This window comes from Bubalus bubalis, chromosome 9, assembly GCF_019923935.1.
Source record: "Bubalus bubalis isolate 160015118507 breed Murrah chromosome 9, NDDB_SH_1, whole genome shotgun sequence".
NCBI classification, from domain to species: Eukaryota; Metazoa; Chordata; class Mammalia; order Artiodactyla; family Bovidae; genus Bubalus; species Bubalus bubalis.
In genome coordinates, this window is record NC_059165.1 from 96,542,399 (window position 1) to 96,559,825 (window position 17,427).

General features: G+C 49.1%; 1 protein-coding gene and 1 long non-coding RNA gene across 3 annotated transcripts in view; one reads left to right on the plus strand and one right to left on the minus strand.

The window, feature by feature from the left end:
- The first annotated feature begins 34 nt into the window (after positions 1-34).
- Positions 35-7,526, plus strand: LOC123335216. The gene is made up of 2 exons (XR_006553616.1): positions 35-1,556; positions 7,300-7,526. It is a non-coding gene; the product is annotated as an uncharacterized LOC123335216 (long non-coding RNA).
- Positions 7,527-8,594: 1,068 nt separating this feature from the next.
- LOC102408787 (complement C3) overlaps positions 8,595-17,427 on the minus strand; it is a 30,254-nt gene continuing 21,421 nt past the window's right edge. The window contains exons 30-41 of one of the 2 annotated variants that reach the window (XM_006044433.4): positions 17,156-17,314; positions 15,893-15,952; positions 14,655-14,745; positions 12,609-12,654; positions 11,478-11,565; positions 11,108-11,194; positions 10,782-10,887; positions 10,033-10,122; positions 9,669-9,755; positions 9,489-9,578; positions 9,242-9,377; positions 8,595-8,821 (exon numbers count right to left, since the gene is read on the minus strand). In XM_006044433.4, coding sequence (XP_006044495.2) covers positions 8,689-8,821; positions 9,242-9,377; positions 9,489-9,578; positions 9,669-9,755; positions 10,033-10,122; positions 10,782-10,887; positions 11,108-11,194; positions 11,478-11,565; positions 12,609-12,654; positions 14,655-14,745; positions 15,893-15,952; positions 17,156-17,314 — 1,173 coding nt within the window. In that variant the 3' untranslated portion in view covers positions 8,595-8,688. The remainder of the gene's footprint in view (positions 8,822-9,241; positions 9,378-9,488; positions 9,579-9,668; positions 9,756-10,032; positions 10,123-10,781; positions 10,888-11,107; positions 11,195-11,477; positions 11,566-12,608; positions 12,655-14,654; positions 14,746-15,892; positions 15,953-17,155; positions 17,315-17,427) is intronic. The other variant, XM_006044434.4, reaches the window with a different exon arrangement.

Sequence of the window (17,427 nt, forward strand, 5' to 3'; positions counted from 1 at the left end):
TCTCGTTATAGTTCCCAAATACTACTTACCCAGTGGAGGGGAAGGTCACAGCTATGTTCCATCCCTGGTCATGGTGAGCACAGAACAGGCAGGAAACAGGTGGGAATCTGATCAAGCCCCAACACAACTCACGTCTGTTAGCTTCTCATCCTAATGATCACCATAGTGAGAGCTTGCTCTGTGCCAGGCACTGCTCCATGCACCATGGACACAGCATCACAGAAAACAAAGATCCCTGCCCTATAGAGCTAGCATTCTAGTGGGGGAGATAGAAGAAACAAATATGTGATGGGTAAGCAGCTTCCCTGGTGGCTCAGACAGTAAAGAATCTGCCTGCAATGCGGGAGACCTGGGTTCGATCCCTGGGTCAGGAAGATCCCCTGGAGAAGGGAATGGCTACCCACTCCAGTATTCTGGCCTGGAGAATCCCATGGACAGAGGAGCCCGGTGGGCTACACTCCATGGAGTTGTAGTCGGACACAACTGAGTGACTAACACTCTTACTACTTTCAGGAGATAATACATGCCAGGATGAAAAATAAACTGCCACAGGGGGATGGATAAAGAGAGTTTAGGGAAGGCTGTGAGAAGTAACATCTGAAGACCTGAAGGATGTAGAGGAAGAGGGTTCCAAGAAGAATGGGAACTCGGGACTCTTCTTACCAGGTGTTGTAGTTCTCTGTTGCTGTGTAACAAATTATCTCCCCAAATGTAATGGCTTAAGGGCTTCCCAGGTGGTGCTAGTGGTAAAGAACCCGCCTGCCAATGCAGGAGATGTGAGTTCAATCCCTGGGTTAGGAAGATCCCTTGGAAGAGGGCATGGCAACCCACTCCAGTATTCTTGCCTGGAGAATCCTCATGGACTGACATGGGGTGACCTGGGGTGACATGGACTGACATGGGGTGAGAGTTGGACATGACTGAAGTGACTTAGCACACACACACATAGTGACTTAAAACTAGAAACACTTATTAGCTCACACAGTTTTTGTGGGTCAGGAATCCAGGGACGGCTTTAGTAGGCTTTCTGGCTCAGAGTCTCCATAAGGTTGTAGTCGACATGTTGACTGGGGCTGCGTTCCTCTGAAGGTTTGACTGGGGCTGAAGGCTCTTGCTTCCGAGGAGGCTCACTCACATGTGACTGGCAGGTGAGTGCTGGCTGTTGGCGGGATGCCTCAGTTCCTCACTACCTAAGTTGACTTGAGTTTGATACGCCCAACCTGGCAGCTGGCCTCACCAGGGCAGGCAACCCAAGAGAAGGAAAGCCAGGTGGAACTTGTATCGTTTCATGACCTAGCCTTGAAAGTCCCAGAGCATCACTTCAGCCGCCACATCCTGTGTGATAAAATTGAGTTGCCAGATCCAGCCTGTGTTTAGGAAGAAGGATAAAGACCCTGCCCTCTCTCCCTTCCTCCCTCCCCATCTCCTACTGGAGTCTCTCTCTTCCAGCGCCAGAAGGCAAGGAAGGAAAGGGAGCCGGTCAGGCAGTCAGCCTGTCAGGGCACAGAGCAGGAGGCGAAGGCGAGAATCAGTCTGGAGGGACAGAGATACAGCCTGTGAGTACTGAATTTGGGCATTTATAGATGAACAGAGGGCTTCCCTGGTGGCTTGGCAATTTCCACCTGCCAGTACAGAAGACGCAGTTTGATCCCTGAGCTGGGAAGATGCCCTGGAGAAGGAAATGGCATGGGAAATCCCATGGACAGAGGAGCCTGGAGGGCCACTGTCCATGGGGTCGCAAAAGTCTCTGACATGACTTAGTGACTAAACATGATGAACAGAAAAACAAAGATTCCCAGCGATCACATGGAGGCGCTGCCTACCTCAAAGTTTAGTTTGAGCTCTGTAACCATCTTGGTCTGTCTGGACAGATAGCTTTGTTGTCCCATGATGTGAACACTTTCTGAAACACTGTGTCAAGTGTTTTGAACTATGTATCTCATTTGATCCAGATAGAAATCATATAAAGGGGGTAATATTATCACAAAAGGGAAAACAAGAACCTCCTGGGGGTGGGGGGGGGGGTCTCTCCAAAGGATAAATAGGGAATAGGAACTACCTAGGGAAAACATGGAAACAGTGACAAACTTTACTTCTTGGACTCCAAAATCACTGAAGATGGTGACAGCAGCCGTGAAATTAAAAGACACTTGCTCTTTGGAAGAAAAGCTGTTAGAAAGCTAGACAGTATATTAAAAAGCAGAGATATCACTTTGCTGACAAAAGTGTCCAGTCAAAGCTATGGCTTTTCCAGTAGTCAGGTATGGATGTGAGAGTTGGACAGTAAAGAAAGCTGAGTGCTGAAAAATTGATGCTTTCGAACTGTGGTGCTAGAGAAGACTCTTGAGAGTTCCTTGGGCAGCAAGGAGATCAAACCAGTCAATCCTAAAGGAAATCAACCCTGAGTACTCATTGGAAGGACTGATGCTGAAGCTGAAGCTTCAATACTTTGGCCACCTGATGTGAAAAGCCAATTCACTGGAAAAGACCCTAATGTTGGGAAAGATTGAAGGCAGGAGGAGAAGGGGGCAACAGGGGATGAGATGGTTGGATGGCATCACCGACTCAACGGACATCAGTTTGGGCAAACTGTGGGAGATGGTGAAGGACAGGGAGGCCTGGGGTGCTGCTGTCCATGGGGTCACAAGGAGTCAGACACGACTGAGCCACTGAATAACAACAACAAGGTGATGAGGTGGAGGTAGACAGAGCAGCATGTGCAAAGGTCCTGAGGTGGGAGGGGGCTGGGTATATTGCAGGAATCTATAGGCCACCTTGGCTGGGGTTTAGTGAGCATGGTGGAGGGTGAACGGAGGGGAAGCTCATACCCAAATCTTGACCTTCAATTGGACCTTCAGAGGCACATGCTGGGTGAAAGTATGTTTAGTTGTGGAGGAAATGGACATGATTGGAGGATGCATGTGCTTTTCAAAACCTAGTCAATTTCTCCCTCAGCTTAATAAATTAGACCACGGTGAACAGCATGCAGCATCTTAGTTCCCTGACCAGGGATTGAACCTGTGCCCCCTGTAGTGGAAACACAGAGTCTTAACTACTGGATCACTGGCTAAGTCCCTCCCTCAGTTTAACCAAATGAAGAAATTTGGGAATGCCTAGAACTGGAGATGTTGGGTATGGGAAATCTCCATATTGTTGGTTGGAAAGGGTGTCCCTTGGTAGAATCGTTGGAGAGAGCAACTCTGCAACACCTACTAAAGCATGGTGTATTTTTTTTTTTTAATAACAAAGTGTTTTTATTAATTAACTGTCAAGCATGCCTCTCCAAACGTCCCCCTACATTTTATGGCTATAAACTCTTTAACCAGGGCTTCCCAGGTGATATAGTGGTAAAGAATCTGCCTGCAATTCAGGGAACTCAGGTTTGATCCCTGGGCCAGGAAGATCCCCTGGAGAATGAAATGGCTACCCACTCCAGTATTCTTACCTGGGAAGTCTCATGGACAGAGGAGCCTGGCAGGCTATAGTCCATGGGGTCACAAAGAATCAGTCATGACTTAGTGGCTAAATAACAACAAACTCTTTAACCGACTCTTCATATGACAATGATTTGTAATATTTTCTTCAGATTAACTACAAAGATAATTTATTTTTTCTCTAGCATGATTGATCAGTATTTGTTTTTTATTATTTATGGCTCAGAAAAAAATTTCATCCACATAGTTCATTATGTGTGTGTGTGTATGTATGTGTGAAATTTCAGATTATTGTGTGTTATTTTAATTGTCTCTTTCAACCTCTGTATTCTGATGCTTTGACAGCTGGGGCCTTGCTGACACTCCCTTGGCTTACACACCCTATCCTTGTGCATTTCTGCATGTGGATCCCCACACCACCTTTACTCTCAATATGACATATTTCTCGAAGTATCAAAATTTTTTTTTATTCGCAATAAGTATCCATCACTTTTGTAATGAGAATCAAGAAAATACACAATAAGACAAATCCAATTACTTTTTAAAATAACATGTACGAGACCCTGGGAATCTGTCTTTGACAATGACACCTAAGAGGTGAGAAGTAATTTGGAATTTCATAATTTGTGTAGTCCTTTGTAAATGGAGTGCCCTTGACAGCACAGCAATCTATTGTTCGAGTTGTGCAAAATTGGCTTCAAATACATTTTCAAGAATGTGTTATGTGCAAAGTTGGGCGGCCCAAATGAATTCAGTGAATGGAGAAATCGCAGTGGTAGAAAGAGCCTGAGTGTACCCAGGGGTCAGCAGGGTGCCGGCTCTCTGTGCAGTGTCCTCCAGGCTTTAGACTAGCAAGTGATCCCTCAGCCTTCTGGTTTAGGTACTACTGGCCCTTTTTCAGATGAAGAATATGAAATTTCAGAGGAATTAAGCAAATCATGCAGTGATCTGGCTTGTAAGTGGCACAGTCAGGACTTGAACCCAGGACAGCTGAGTGCATCACTCCTTCCAGATGGAATTGAGGAAAATCCCATTGGACAGAGGAGCCTGGTGGGCTGCAGTCCATGGTGTCGCTAAGAGTTCGACACGACTGAGCGACTTCACTTTCACTTTTCACTTTCATGCATTGGAGAAGGAAATGGCAACCCACTCCAGTGTTCTTGCCTGGAGAACCCCAGGGACAGGAGAGCCTGGTGGGCTGCCGTCTATGGGGTCACACAGAGTCGGACACGACTGAAGCAACTTAGCAGCAGCAGCAGCAGCATAGAGGCCAAGGGGGTACACCTTGGAACCAGACAATCTGGGTTTGAGTCCATTGCTAGCTCTCTGAGCAGTTTCTTCTGTTAAATTTCGGAGCCTAAATTTCCACATCTATAAAATGGGAATAGAGTTCTTGTAAAGATTCTGTGAGTTAATATAGATAAACCATTAAGAACTGGGCTGTCTGATAGGGTAGCCACTGGTCACATGTAGCATTTGAGCCCTCGAAATATGGTAGCTCCTTATTCAGACGTGTTGTCAGTGTCAAATTGCACGTTGGATTTTGAAGATTTATGTGAAATAACACATTTTTAACTTTTTGTATTGATTACATTTTGACATGATAATATTTTAGATATATTGGGCTAAATAAAATTGTTATAATTAATTTCACTAGTTTTGTCTTTTTAATGCGATGACTAGAATATTTAAAATTATATGTATGGGGGCTCCTCTGGTGGTCCAGTGGTTAAGAATCCGCCTGCCAATGCAGGGGACACAGATTCAATTCCTGCTCAGGGAAGACTCCACATGCGGAGGGGCAGCTAAGCCTGTGTGCCGCAACTACAGAAGCCCGCAGCCTAGAGCCCGTACTCTGCGATCAGAGAAGCCACCTCAATGAGAAGCCTGTGCAATGCAACAAAGAGTAGCCTCCTCTCGCCACAACTAGAGAAAGCCTGTGAACAGCAATGAAGACCCAGTGCAGCCAAAAAATTTTTTAAATTTTACAAAAAATTATGTGTGACTTTCATTATATTCTTATGGGATTGTGTTGATTTAGAGGATACAAAGCATAGTAATCCTTCAAGGACCATGCAGCTATTTTTATGATCATACTACCTTGGTTTATGGCCTTCCCAGGTGGTTCAGCGGTAAAGAATGCACCCGCCAATGCAGGAGGCACAGGTTTGATCCCTGAGTCAGGAAGATCCCCTGGAGGAGGAAATGGCAGCCCACTCCAGTATTCTTGCCTGGAGAATCCCATGGACAGAGGAGCCTGGCAGGCTACAGTCCACGGGGTCGCAAAGAGTCAGACAGAATTGGGCAACTGAGCGTGCAAGCACCTTGGTTTCTATCGCTTTTCCTAAAGGTGTCAACTGTGGGAAAACAGTTCTGTGCTCCAGCCCTGGGCCTGGTAGCTTTGTGTCTGCTCCTGGCAGCAGAAGCCTTCGCAGTTAATCATTGATCCCACATTCTGGAAAGCTCACAGGAAAAGTTTCAGGAAAGTGCGTGAGGTAACTCAGCTCTGGGAGCTCGGGTGGCCAGATGACTTCATCTTTTTCTATGTCACAGTTTGAAATTTCAAATCTGTGGAAAGCCCCCCTTGAAAAAAACAAAGACTCTGCCTTTTTTTTTTTTGTTTCCTGATTGCAAGAATTGTGTGTTTGTTCTTAAAAAGAAAAAACAGTTAAACATTAAGAAATGTTTGATTTAGAAAGAGGAGGTCTTTATATACATAAGAAAATAAAACCTTAAGTTATAGTTTTGCCTGTGGTCATAAGAGTGTCCACAAACAGCAGGAAATAGAACACAGGGTATGCAAGCAAGCCGTGGACAGTTCTGGTTCCTTTGGGGAGGGAACAGGGGCCCTCACATTTTTCCCCTTAATGTCTGCTTTTGGGGAATCTTTTTTACTAGAAGGTCTTCATGTATGATTAAAAATAACAAGAGGAAGAAGAAGAATACAAGAAGGGGTGGTAACTCCTCATTGCCCTGGTCCCAGGATAAGTCCCATTAAATTAAAAAAAAAAATTACTAATTTGGCTGTGCCAGTTTTTAGTTGCAGCATTCAGTATCTAATTCTCTGACCAGGTAGCAAACTTGGGTCCTCCGAATTGGGAGCGTGAAGTCTTAGCCATTGGACCACCAGGGAAGTCTCACCTGGGTAGTGGGGGTTGAGCAGGGTTTGCTGAGATCTGATTTTCTTTGACTGTGTGAATTCCAGCAGTTTCACTCCCTCCCCAAGGCCTCTTATCTGGCTCACTGATAATAAGGCCGATGAAGGTTTATTGAATACTTAGAACGCTGGACACTCACAGTAACTCTCTGATGGGAATAAGCCTAGAGATGAGGAAACCAAGGCACAAAGAGGTGAATAACTGGGTTGAGGTCACACACAGCCATGGGGAGGTGGAGGCAGTTAGACACAATTCACGTAGCTGCTGCCATGCTATCCAGTGGGCCCACAACCCCCAACCTCCTCTTCCGCTTTCTTGCCATCAACTCAGTTTCTGCCCATCAATCAACTGGGCCATTCCACCTCAGAGCTGGTCAATTCCTCTTCCTGCTCAAACACCTTCCATGGCTTCCCACTGCCCTTCATAATGACCAAACCCTTTAGCCTGGTGTTCAAAACTCCATCTTTCTTTTTCACCCTCACTTTCAGCCCCTCCTTGACACTCTGAGTTCAAGCTATCCTGCATGACTTGCAATCCCTCCAGAACTCCTTGGCGGCGGGGGGTGGGGTGGGGTAGGGGGGTGGTGGGGGGCATGGTCCCTTGACCCCCATGGGCTACTGCCTTGGCTTGCCAGTCCCCTACTCCAATTCCAGGCCACATTGACGAAACTCAGTCATCCTACCCTGCCCCTTTTTTCAATTCTCCAGATTCCTAGGATTCCTGGTCAAACCTTCCATCAAGACCAAGTGCAGAGTGTATGCTAAATTCATTCATTCAACAGTCATTTCCTGAGCACCTTCTGTATACCAGCCCCTGCTACTGGAGCTGGGAATTCCACAATGAACCAGACAGACATGCGGTCTCAAGGAGCTGATATTGTGGGGCAAGAGAAATACCTGATTAGCTAACAATCAAATTAATAAATGTCACATACTATGTATTTTAAGTGTTATTGAGAATGATGGGAGGAGGCCTATTTTACTTGTTTATTAAAATATATATATTTATTTATTTTTGGCCGCATCAGGTCTTAGTTATGGCACAAGGGGTCTCTTGTGGCTTGTGGGCTTAGTTGCTCTGCAGCATGTGGGATCACTGCTGGCAAAGATGGTAAGAAATCTGCCTGCAATGCAGGAGACCTAAGTTCAATCCCTGGGTCAGGAAGATCCCCTGGAGGAGGAAATGGCAACCTACTCCAGTATCCTTGCCTGGAGAATTTCATGGACAACGGAGCCTGGCTGGCTACAGTCCTGGGGTCACAAAGAGTCAGACACGGCTTAGCGACTAACACTCTCACTCTCTCTTGTGTGGGATCTTAGTTCCCTGACCAGGGATTGAATTTACATCTCCTGCATTGGGAGGCAGATTTTTAACCACTGGACCACTAGGGAAGTCTCAAGGGAGGGGGTTTATTTTAGATATGTTATTAAAGCACATATCTTTGAGAAAGTGACATTAAAACAGAGTCAAGAGATTTTCCTGGTGGTCCAGTGGTTAAGAATCTGCCTGTCAATGCAGGGGACACAGGTTCAATCCCTAGTCCGGGAAGATCCCAAATGCCGGGGAGCAACTAAGCCCATGAGCCACAACTATTGAAGCCCATGAGCCCGTGCTCTGCAACAAGAGCAGCCACAGCAATGAGTAGCCCCTGCTGTCTGCAACTAGAGAAAGCCTGCATGAAGCAATGAAGACCCAGCACAGCCATAAATTAACTAATTGAATTAAACAACCAAAGCAAACAACTTCCTCCCCTAGATTGCAAATAAGGTAAGTGTTCAACCCATAAAGAAATCTGGAGAAAGGGTGTACCTGACGGAGGGGACAGGGCCCTGTGCAAAGGCCCTGTGGTGGGAATCAACTTGGGTGTTGGAAAGTCACAAAGAAGGCCAGTGTGACTGGAATAGAATAGGAGTGAGAAAGAGGAGGCAGGTTAATGATAGAGCGGGTTCTGTGGGGTCCCTGCTTAATTCTCCGGGTCAGGAACACACGTCTGGAGTCTGGGTACAATATTCTATGCTTTTTATTTGAGGTTAAGCCCAGGGGGTTCAGGTGCACTTGGAGACACCCTCCTGTGAGCAGCAGAAACCCTTAGGGTCTCAGGACTCGCAGCCATGGGTGTGCATATAGTCTGAAAACCCTGCCAGTTGGTCCAGCAATTCCTTCTTGCCCACTGTCCCATTCTCTGGCCAGTGCATGAGAAACGTCTCCTTGCCCAGGACATGGATGTATCTGTGGGTGAGAAGAGGCAAGGACGGTAAGGAGAGCCTGCTGCTTTGGAAGTGTGGAGACCTTTCTGATTTGCCCCTCTGCCCTGCTTGATGGAGTCTCAGAACCACAACCTATAATGTCCTCCACAGGGCTGTCTCGCTGCCCCCCCGCCCCACCCCAGCCCATACTACTGGGGATTAGAAAAGCTTCCCTTTGCTCTGACTCTTTCCTGCCCTCTGTTGGAAAACCACCATCCCCTAATGAACAGTGTTGCCAGGAGTTGTGCAGTACACAGCCTACACCTTCATTCAGGGTAGCCCTGAAACCCAAGACTCCTGTTGACGGGTGCAGTAGAAATTTTGACACCTAGGACTGGCCTGGGGTAGGGAAAGGGGCCCAGGCCTGAGTCCCCAGGGTAGCAGGAGCCCCCCAGCCACGCACTCAGACTTGACTCTCCACAGGTCTGAAATCTGGCCCATTATGAGGTATGTCTCGTGTTCCTGCAGCCCCAGGGAGTCTTGGCAGGTGGTGTGAGTGACGAATTTCTTTACGGTGAGGGGACTGGCAGAGTCCGTGCCTGAAGGAGATGAGAGCCAGTGCGTGTTGACCTGCATGGGCCTGGCCTGCCCCCGCTTTGGGACCCCCAGTGTAGGCCCCCACACCATCTCCTCTGCCGCCTTGGACATACCACTCTTGATGATGGCTTGGAGCTTCATATTGTAGTAGATGTAGGGGTTGGAGTCGGAGGTCTCCACAGACTCCAGACTGGCCTTGTACACTGGGGAAGGGGGCCAAGGGTGTGTCGTGTTGGTGTCCAGTCTGCAGGTGTCTGCCCCCTACCCACCCCCCTGCCAAGCCCCACACTCACCAAAGTCCACTCCAGCCTCACAGGCTGCTGTCTGGAGCTCCTCCTGACTCAGGTGGTTACTGTCCTTCTTTGGGGATGGGCACTGCTCTGGAAGGTTGGAGGAGGGGGAGGGTGCTCTGGCTGCGCTAAAGTGGGGCCCTCCTCCACTCTGACCCCCATCCGGCCCCAGGCTCAACCCCCGGGGGCGGGACGGGTCTGGCCTTTCCGGTCTGTAGTGTGATCTCTCCTCCTCTGTCTCTTTTTGTCTTTCTCTCTCTCTCTCCCTCTCGCGGTCTAAACTCAACCCAGAAGGCACCCAGGAGGTGATAAAAAGCTCTTGAATCCCTAGCCTGGCAACCCCAGCCCTCCGTCTCTATGGCCTCACCCTCCGCGCATCTGCACACGTCTTTGTCGCAGATCTTCCGCAGGGAAGCGTGCTCTGTGGGCAGGTTGTAGAAGGAAGTGCACCTTCGGGCTGCGAGAGGGGGCGAGTAAGTCCGGTTGGCTTGGGCCTCTGGTCCTGGAGGGCTGGGTGCCGGTCTGGCCCCGCCCCCAGAAGGCCCCTGCCCATCATTTTAACATTCTTCACGCTTCAGCCGTGTCCGACTTTTTGCGACCCCTTGGGCTGTAGCCCACGTCTCCTCTGTCCATGGGATTCTCCAGGTGAGAATACTGGAGTGGGTTGGGAATCTTCCCGACCCAGGGATCGAACCCACGTCTCTTAACGTCTCCTGAAGTGGCAGGAGGGTTCTTTACCACTAGCGGCCACCTGGGTGCGCAGCCACCCCCTTAACAAGTCCCTCCTCTTTGAAGACCCTGCCTGCTTTTGCCCACCCTGACCCAGCAGGCCACGCCCAGTCCCTTCTCCGCTCGGCCACACCCTCTTCCAGGCAACCTACTGCCCCACCTCCCCGCCCCTTTAACCACCAAGGAAGGACCCGCCCCTCAGCACCACGCCCCTTAAGTCCCTTCCCTCTGGCCACCCCTCCCACGGAGCCAAAGAAGACCCTCTCTGCCACGCCCCATTTCGTTTTTTGGCTCCGCGCACCTCACCCCACTGTTTTGTTTTCTGACCCTATCCTTCTCAGGCCTTGTACGCTCTGAGGATCCCCTCCATCCCCAGGCCCTGCTCACAAGGCTCGTAGTAGTCGTAGACTGTGACCTGGGCAGCCTGCAGGAACTCGGCCTTCAGCATCCTGTGGACCCGGAAGCCGAGCACCGTGTCTTCTTTGTGGGAGAGCTGGAGGAGGGGCGTACTGTCTGAGGCGCGCAGGGCCACCGAGCATGGGGATACCGACTACAGGGCCTGGGTCATGACTACAGACCACGTGGTCTTGAATATTGAAGAGCCGACCTCAGGGTATGACTCTCCAGCATCACTGACCAGGGTGCTGACCGTCGCTTCTTGGCCTACCCTGCGGCCCGCACAGCCCTGGCGGAGGACACCTGACTTGCCTTACCTTCTCCAGGTAGAGGACAACGGTGCTGTCGCTGGAGTTCATCTTGGTCTCGTACTGGAAGGCGTACCTCTCCACCTCGCTCGTGAGCTGGGGCAGAAGGTGAGACCTGCCAGTTGGCAGAGATCCACAGAGGCACCCAGCCCTGAGAGCTCCACTCTTAGAGCTCCTAACCTTTGTCCAATCAGCTCCAGTGTTGGGGAAACTGAGGCACAATCAGGGCAGAGGTTAGGCTAAAGTTGACCATGGCCACTGACCTTGGGGGCACGGACCGTGGGGGCATTAACCTGGGGGCCTTGACCCACAGACAGGCGCTCTGCACCCACTCGGGGGGTGTGGGAGGTTTCCAGGACATCCCCGCCCTGCTCATTACCTGTTTGAGGTCATCCTGGTTGGGGTAGAAGCCAGTGAGCAGGGAGACCTCCATGATGGTCATCGTGGCATCTCGATGACCCTGGAACCTGTGGATTTCACAGCACGAGTCTCTTCCCACTGTCCTCTTGCCCCTCCCCCACACTCCCATTGCTGTCACGTCTCACCTGGACAAGGGCAGTAACCTCCTCCTGTGACTCCCTGTCACTCTTCTGCCCCCAGACAGCATATAGCTTTAGCAAACAGAAATCTGATACATTACCTCCTGGTTTACCCTCCTTGCTTTACAAAATGCCTGGTCTCATCCTTCCAGTTCACTTCCTCCCACTCCAGCCTCCAATCTGATTGCTCTGAAGTGTTGGTCTCTCTCCTGCCACTGGACCTTGGCACATGCTGTTCTCTCAGCCTAGAATTCTCCTTCCTCCCTCTTTGCCCTGAAAAACCCTTTCATCTTTGCAATCTCACCTGATGCATCCCTTCACCAACCATGCCCCCCAACCCCTGCCCAGAAACCTTCCTCAGCCCTCACAACTGATAATTCTCTAATTTGCCCTCCCATGGCTCTGTGGACCTCTCCTTCACCACGTTTAATCACAGTGGTCATTTTGCATTGATTCTGGGTGATTATTCAGTTATTGTTTGTCTCTCCTGAGAGGCTGTGGGCTTCAGCAGGCAGGGAGGAGCTGTCTTGCTCACAACTGTCTCCGTAGCTCCTAGAACAGAGCCTGACACCCAGGAGGCACTCAGTACATGTTTTGTTACCTAGACCCAGGCAAGGGTATTTGGGAGACAGAGCCAGACTGGAATGGGAGCTGGAATGTCTGGAGAAGATGAAGCCAGGGGAGAGCCACCACGCTTGGAGCAGGCTCTGGGCATCTGGGTCATGGTGCATGTCCACCATTCAGGAGCCTGCCATTCTGGACATGGCAGGATGGAGGACAGGATTGGGGCAGTGGGATGGTAGACAAGCAGGGGAGGGCAGGATGAGAGGTAGCGATGATGGAGCAGGCATGGAGAGGTGGGTTTGGCTGGTTCCCAGCCTCCACTCAGTACACAGGGAGAGCTGCTAAGGACCCTGGACTCCAGGAGGTGCATCCTTCCTCCTGCCTAGGTGAAGATCCTGTTCTCTGACCTTGTTTCCATCCGGAGTTGAAAGGTTGCTTCCCCCTTTTTATTCTCTGCAGAAAGAAAGCAGGAATTTAGAGGCTGGTAACACAGTCTCTGGAGCTGGCTTCCTGGGCTCAAATCCTGGCTCTGCTGTGTGACTTTGAGCAAGTTGTTTAACCTCTCTGTGCTTTGGTTTCTTAACCTGGAAAAGGGGATCATGATATTTTCAACCAATTTGGTTACTTTTAAGTGAGTAAATACAAGTGAAGCATTTAATATAGTGCTGGATCAGGGCTTTCTAATGGTGAGTTATTATTACTATCATATTTCTACTACTATTAAGAAATATGACACCAACCAAAGTCCTGGTCACTTTTATTTTCATTTATTTATTTGTTGACTGCACAGTGTGTGGGATCTTAGTCTCTTGACCAGGGATTGAACAAGTGCTCTGTGCATTTGGGCATGGAGTCTTAACGACTGGACCACCGGGGAAGTCCCCTCTTGGTCACTTTTAGTCCCCAAAAGTCTTGGGACTGGTGAGGCTTGTTTTCCCCCACTACTCTGACAGTGAGTTCCCAGTGTCAGAGCCTTGGCTCTTCCTTCTTGGTACTCAGGACTGGAAATTCTAGAATCCATTTCTTCCTCTTTTAAAAATTTTATTTTTTGGCCACACCATATGACATGTGGGATCTTAGTTTCCTGACCAGGGATTGAACCCACACCCCCTGCATTGAAAGTGCAGTTTTAACCACTGGACCACCAGGCCAGTTCATTTCTGATCATCTCCAACACCCCTTCCCTGGTCCAGTCCATCATCTCCTGCAGGAACAGCGCAGTTGCTGCCTCCTTGTTGTCCTAGCTCCCACCTGTGCCCTCTATAGTCTGTTCCCCCCAGAAGGAGCCTGTGCAAGCCTGTTGTATATCATGTCCCTCCTCTGCTCAGAACCCTCTCTGGCTCCTACTTCCCTCCAAGCCAAACCCAAAGTCCTCACCATGGTCTGCAAGTCCCTGCCTCATCATCTCTCCGACTCTTCCACCTAAAACTACCCCTTCCTTCTCTGGGGGCTTCTCTGGTGGTTCAGACAGTTAAGAATCTGCCTGTAATGCAAGAGAGCTGGGGTTGATCCCTGGGTCAGGAAGCTCCCCTGGAGAAGGGAATGGCTACCCACTCCAGTGTTCTTGCCTGGAGAATCCCATGGACAGAGGAGCCTGGCGGGCTACAGTCCATGGAGTCACAAAGAATTGGACACAACTGAGCAACTTTCACCTTTGCTCCTCTGTAGCCACACTGGCCTCCCTGCTGTTACTCAAGCCAGGTGACCTCAGTCTTGCCTCAGGCTCTTTGCACCTGCTGTTTTGCCTGCCTGGAGTGCTCTTCCCTCAGATCCTCCACAACTCACTCTCTCACATGTTCCATATCTTAGTTGAAAGCAGGCTGGGAGAGCTTCCCCTGGACCTCCTTCAAGTCTGTAGCACCTCTTCCTATTTTATTTTAGGTGACACTTAGTCATCACCTGCTACTATGCTACGTATTACATTTTACAATGCAGATTCTGCTAGAATCTGCTAGAGTGTGATTTCCCAGAGAAGAAGGGCTGTTTTTCTTGTTCATGCCTATGTTCTCAGGGCCGAGAAACTGAGTGAAGCACATGGTAAATGCTCACAGATTCTTTGTTGAGTGGCTGAATAAAGCAATAGATGTGATTACTGAATGGTAGCTAAAATAAAATAATAAAAAAGAAGAGATAGGGACTTCTCTGGTGATGACAGTGCATAAGAATTTGCTTGTAAATGCAGGGGACGTGAGTTCGATCGCTGGTCTGGGAAGATTCCACATGTTGCAGAGCAACTAAACCCATGACCTGCAGCTACTGAAGTCTGAGCTTTAGAGCCTGGGCTCCGCAACAAGAGAAGCCACTGCAGCGAGAAGCCGGGGCACCGCAACCTGCTTGCTGCAAATAGAGCAAGCCCGTAGCACAGCAATGAAGACCCAGCACATCCAAAAATAAATAAATAAACACAATTATATTTAAAAAAGGAAGAAGAGCATCTCTGGATCCAGGCTCACCTTTCTGGTTCTCGTTTAGAGTCACATTCAGGTGATACTGCCTGCAGGTGTGCTCCAGGAACTCTGGGGACCTGTGGTACATGGTCAGGATCTGTCGGGCAGGGGAGAGGTCAGAGCTCACTCACACCTACTCCTTTCCTCCTTGCTTCAACTCTTGCCTGCCCAGCTCTCTGCTCCATGGGGGATTCACAGCGAGGTCTTTCCTCCTCGATCCAGTGGGCTCAGTGGCCAGAACAGCCTATGGAGTCTATGCCACCTCTGTGCAGTAGAACTTCCTGCATCGATGGCAAAATAGCCTCTATCTGTGCTTTCCATGTGGCAGCCACTGGACGCATGTGGCTATTTTTGGTTGTGCCATACAAGATCTTAGTTCCCTGACCAGGGATTGAACCCATGCCCTTTGCATTGGAAGTGCAGAGTCTTAACCACTGGATTTCCAGGGAAGTCCACATGTGTGGCTAACCAAGCACTTGAAATGTGGCCGGTTCCACTGAGGAACTGAATTTTTAATTTTATTTATTTTAAAACTGACTGAAGCTGAAGGCAGACTGTGACTTGCCTGAGGTCACGCAACAAAGGCAGGGATTCAACTGTGACTCCATCGCCTGACACATGAGAGCGGGCTACCTTGAATTCAGTGACCAAGAGGGCTGTCCTTCTGGATCACAGGGCATAGGGCCAGATGATGTAATGGAGCCTCCAGATATTGGGGGAAGGATGCAGTTGTTCTCTGGGCCTTGGGAGGCACCCTGGAGGGAGAATCTTCCTTTGGTGGGGCAAGGAAAGAGACATCTTTTCAGGGACTCAACGTAGCAAGGACTCAATATCCAAAAATCTTTGCCCTTGAGACTGCCCTGGGGGTCCACTGGTTAGGACTCTGTGCTTCCACTGAAGGGGATGTGGATTCCATCCCTGGTGGGGGAACTAAGATCATACATGCTGCATGGCGTGGCCTAAACGAAACAAAACAAACCAAAACCCCATGTATCTCTGGCCTTTACCCCAACTCTTGACTTACTGCAAGTGAAAACCTTATTTCTCCACCTGTCAAATGGAGCCCATATTTTTACCTACTTCTCGGGGTTTTTTTGAGGTGTCCTTAGCTTGATTCCCATATTTGTGCTCTAAATGATAGCTAAGCTTATTGGTGATATCAACCTTGTTTTAGAGTCTATATTTGCCTCTCTTCCCATGAACAGAGAGAGCCCTGGGCTCTAGCTAAGGAACACAAGACCTACCGAGATGGTGCCTCTTCCAGTGCCGCTGGCCTTGATCTGTAGCTCTTCCTCAGCAGAGAACTGAAATGAAGGGGGAGGAGGATTTGAGGGCAGAGGAAGCAGCAAAACATGGCTCACATGCAATGAGGATGAAGAAGGAAGTGTCCATGGGCACTGGGAACTCAATTATTTCCCTAACTTGGGGTCTAGTGACTCTCCTGTCCCTCTCCATGAAGATGGCTTGACTTTTCCTTCTTGACTTAGCATTTGTGGTGTCTACACTGTCACAGATCAACTACAACTGCTGACTCAGTCCTAATGTAGATCTGTCCGCACCATCAACTTTGCAGTGTCTCTGAAGTTCCAAATGTGTGAAGCCCCACCAAGACTCTTTTCTTTGGCTTCTCTGCACCTAGTCTTGTTCCCCTCATACATTCTTCCCTCATTTGCTTGAGCAAAATCTTACGCATTCATATCCAATCACATCGCCCCTGCTTAAATCCCACTGGTATTCTTACAACACTTTGGCCTCAGGGCCTTTGCACTTGTTGTTTCTTCTGCCTAGATCTCCAGAAGGATCACACCTCCTTTTCCTTAAGATCTTTGCTCAAATGTAACCTTCTTGGTGACACCTTCCCTGCCCAACCTACTTAAAATGACAACTGCTTGTTGTTCCTACCTCTCTCCCTGTTTCATTCTTTCCCGTAGGTAGCACTTGTCATCACTTAACACATTACACATCTTACTTATTCACATCTCTTTATCGTCTGTTCTCACTAAAATATAAAATTCTACAGGGACAAGGACTTTTTTTCCTGTCTCATTTATGGCCATATTCCCAGAACCTAGAACAGTGCCTGGCACACAGTAAGTGCCCAGTAAATTTAACTGAGTGATTGAAGGCAAGTATCACCTCCTCCATGAGGTAAGGTCATGGAGATTACCTTTTCCACCATACCCAGTTATTTTTTCCTTTATACACTTATTTCCTTCCTCTGTGTTCAGAAAGCTTAAAACAGAATTTAGAATTAAATTTATTGACTTAGTTTCTTTCTAGACTGTAAGTTCCTTGAGAGCAGGGGACACAGATGCTTCATAATGTACTCCAGGAGAATGTTTGGCACATAGTAGGTGCTCAGGAAGAATAAGTGAACCAATACATTGACAGTGTAGCCCATGGTGGCTAGATACTATTGGTGAGGGAGACTGTCAGGGACATGACTCTTTGCCTCATCTCCAGTGCCACTTCCGTGTGGACTTCCTGTCTGCCCCTGAGCTCCATACCTTTGCTGACCGTAGCTGGTAGGCATTCTTTTCATCAATGACCCATTCCACATGCAAGGCTTTCTTGGAACTTTTGATCTGGATGTGGAGATCCTGGACACCATCGAAGGGGACAGCCTCGCGAAAGCGGGTGAGGGCTTCGATGGCCACGACCGTGGTCTGGGTGTTGGGACAGGGTGGGTGCGTGGGTGTGTGTTGGATCAGCACCAGAGACAGCACATTGGGACCCCCCCCCCACCCCCACCCCCGTGGGTACCAGCACCATGGACAGC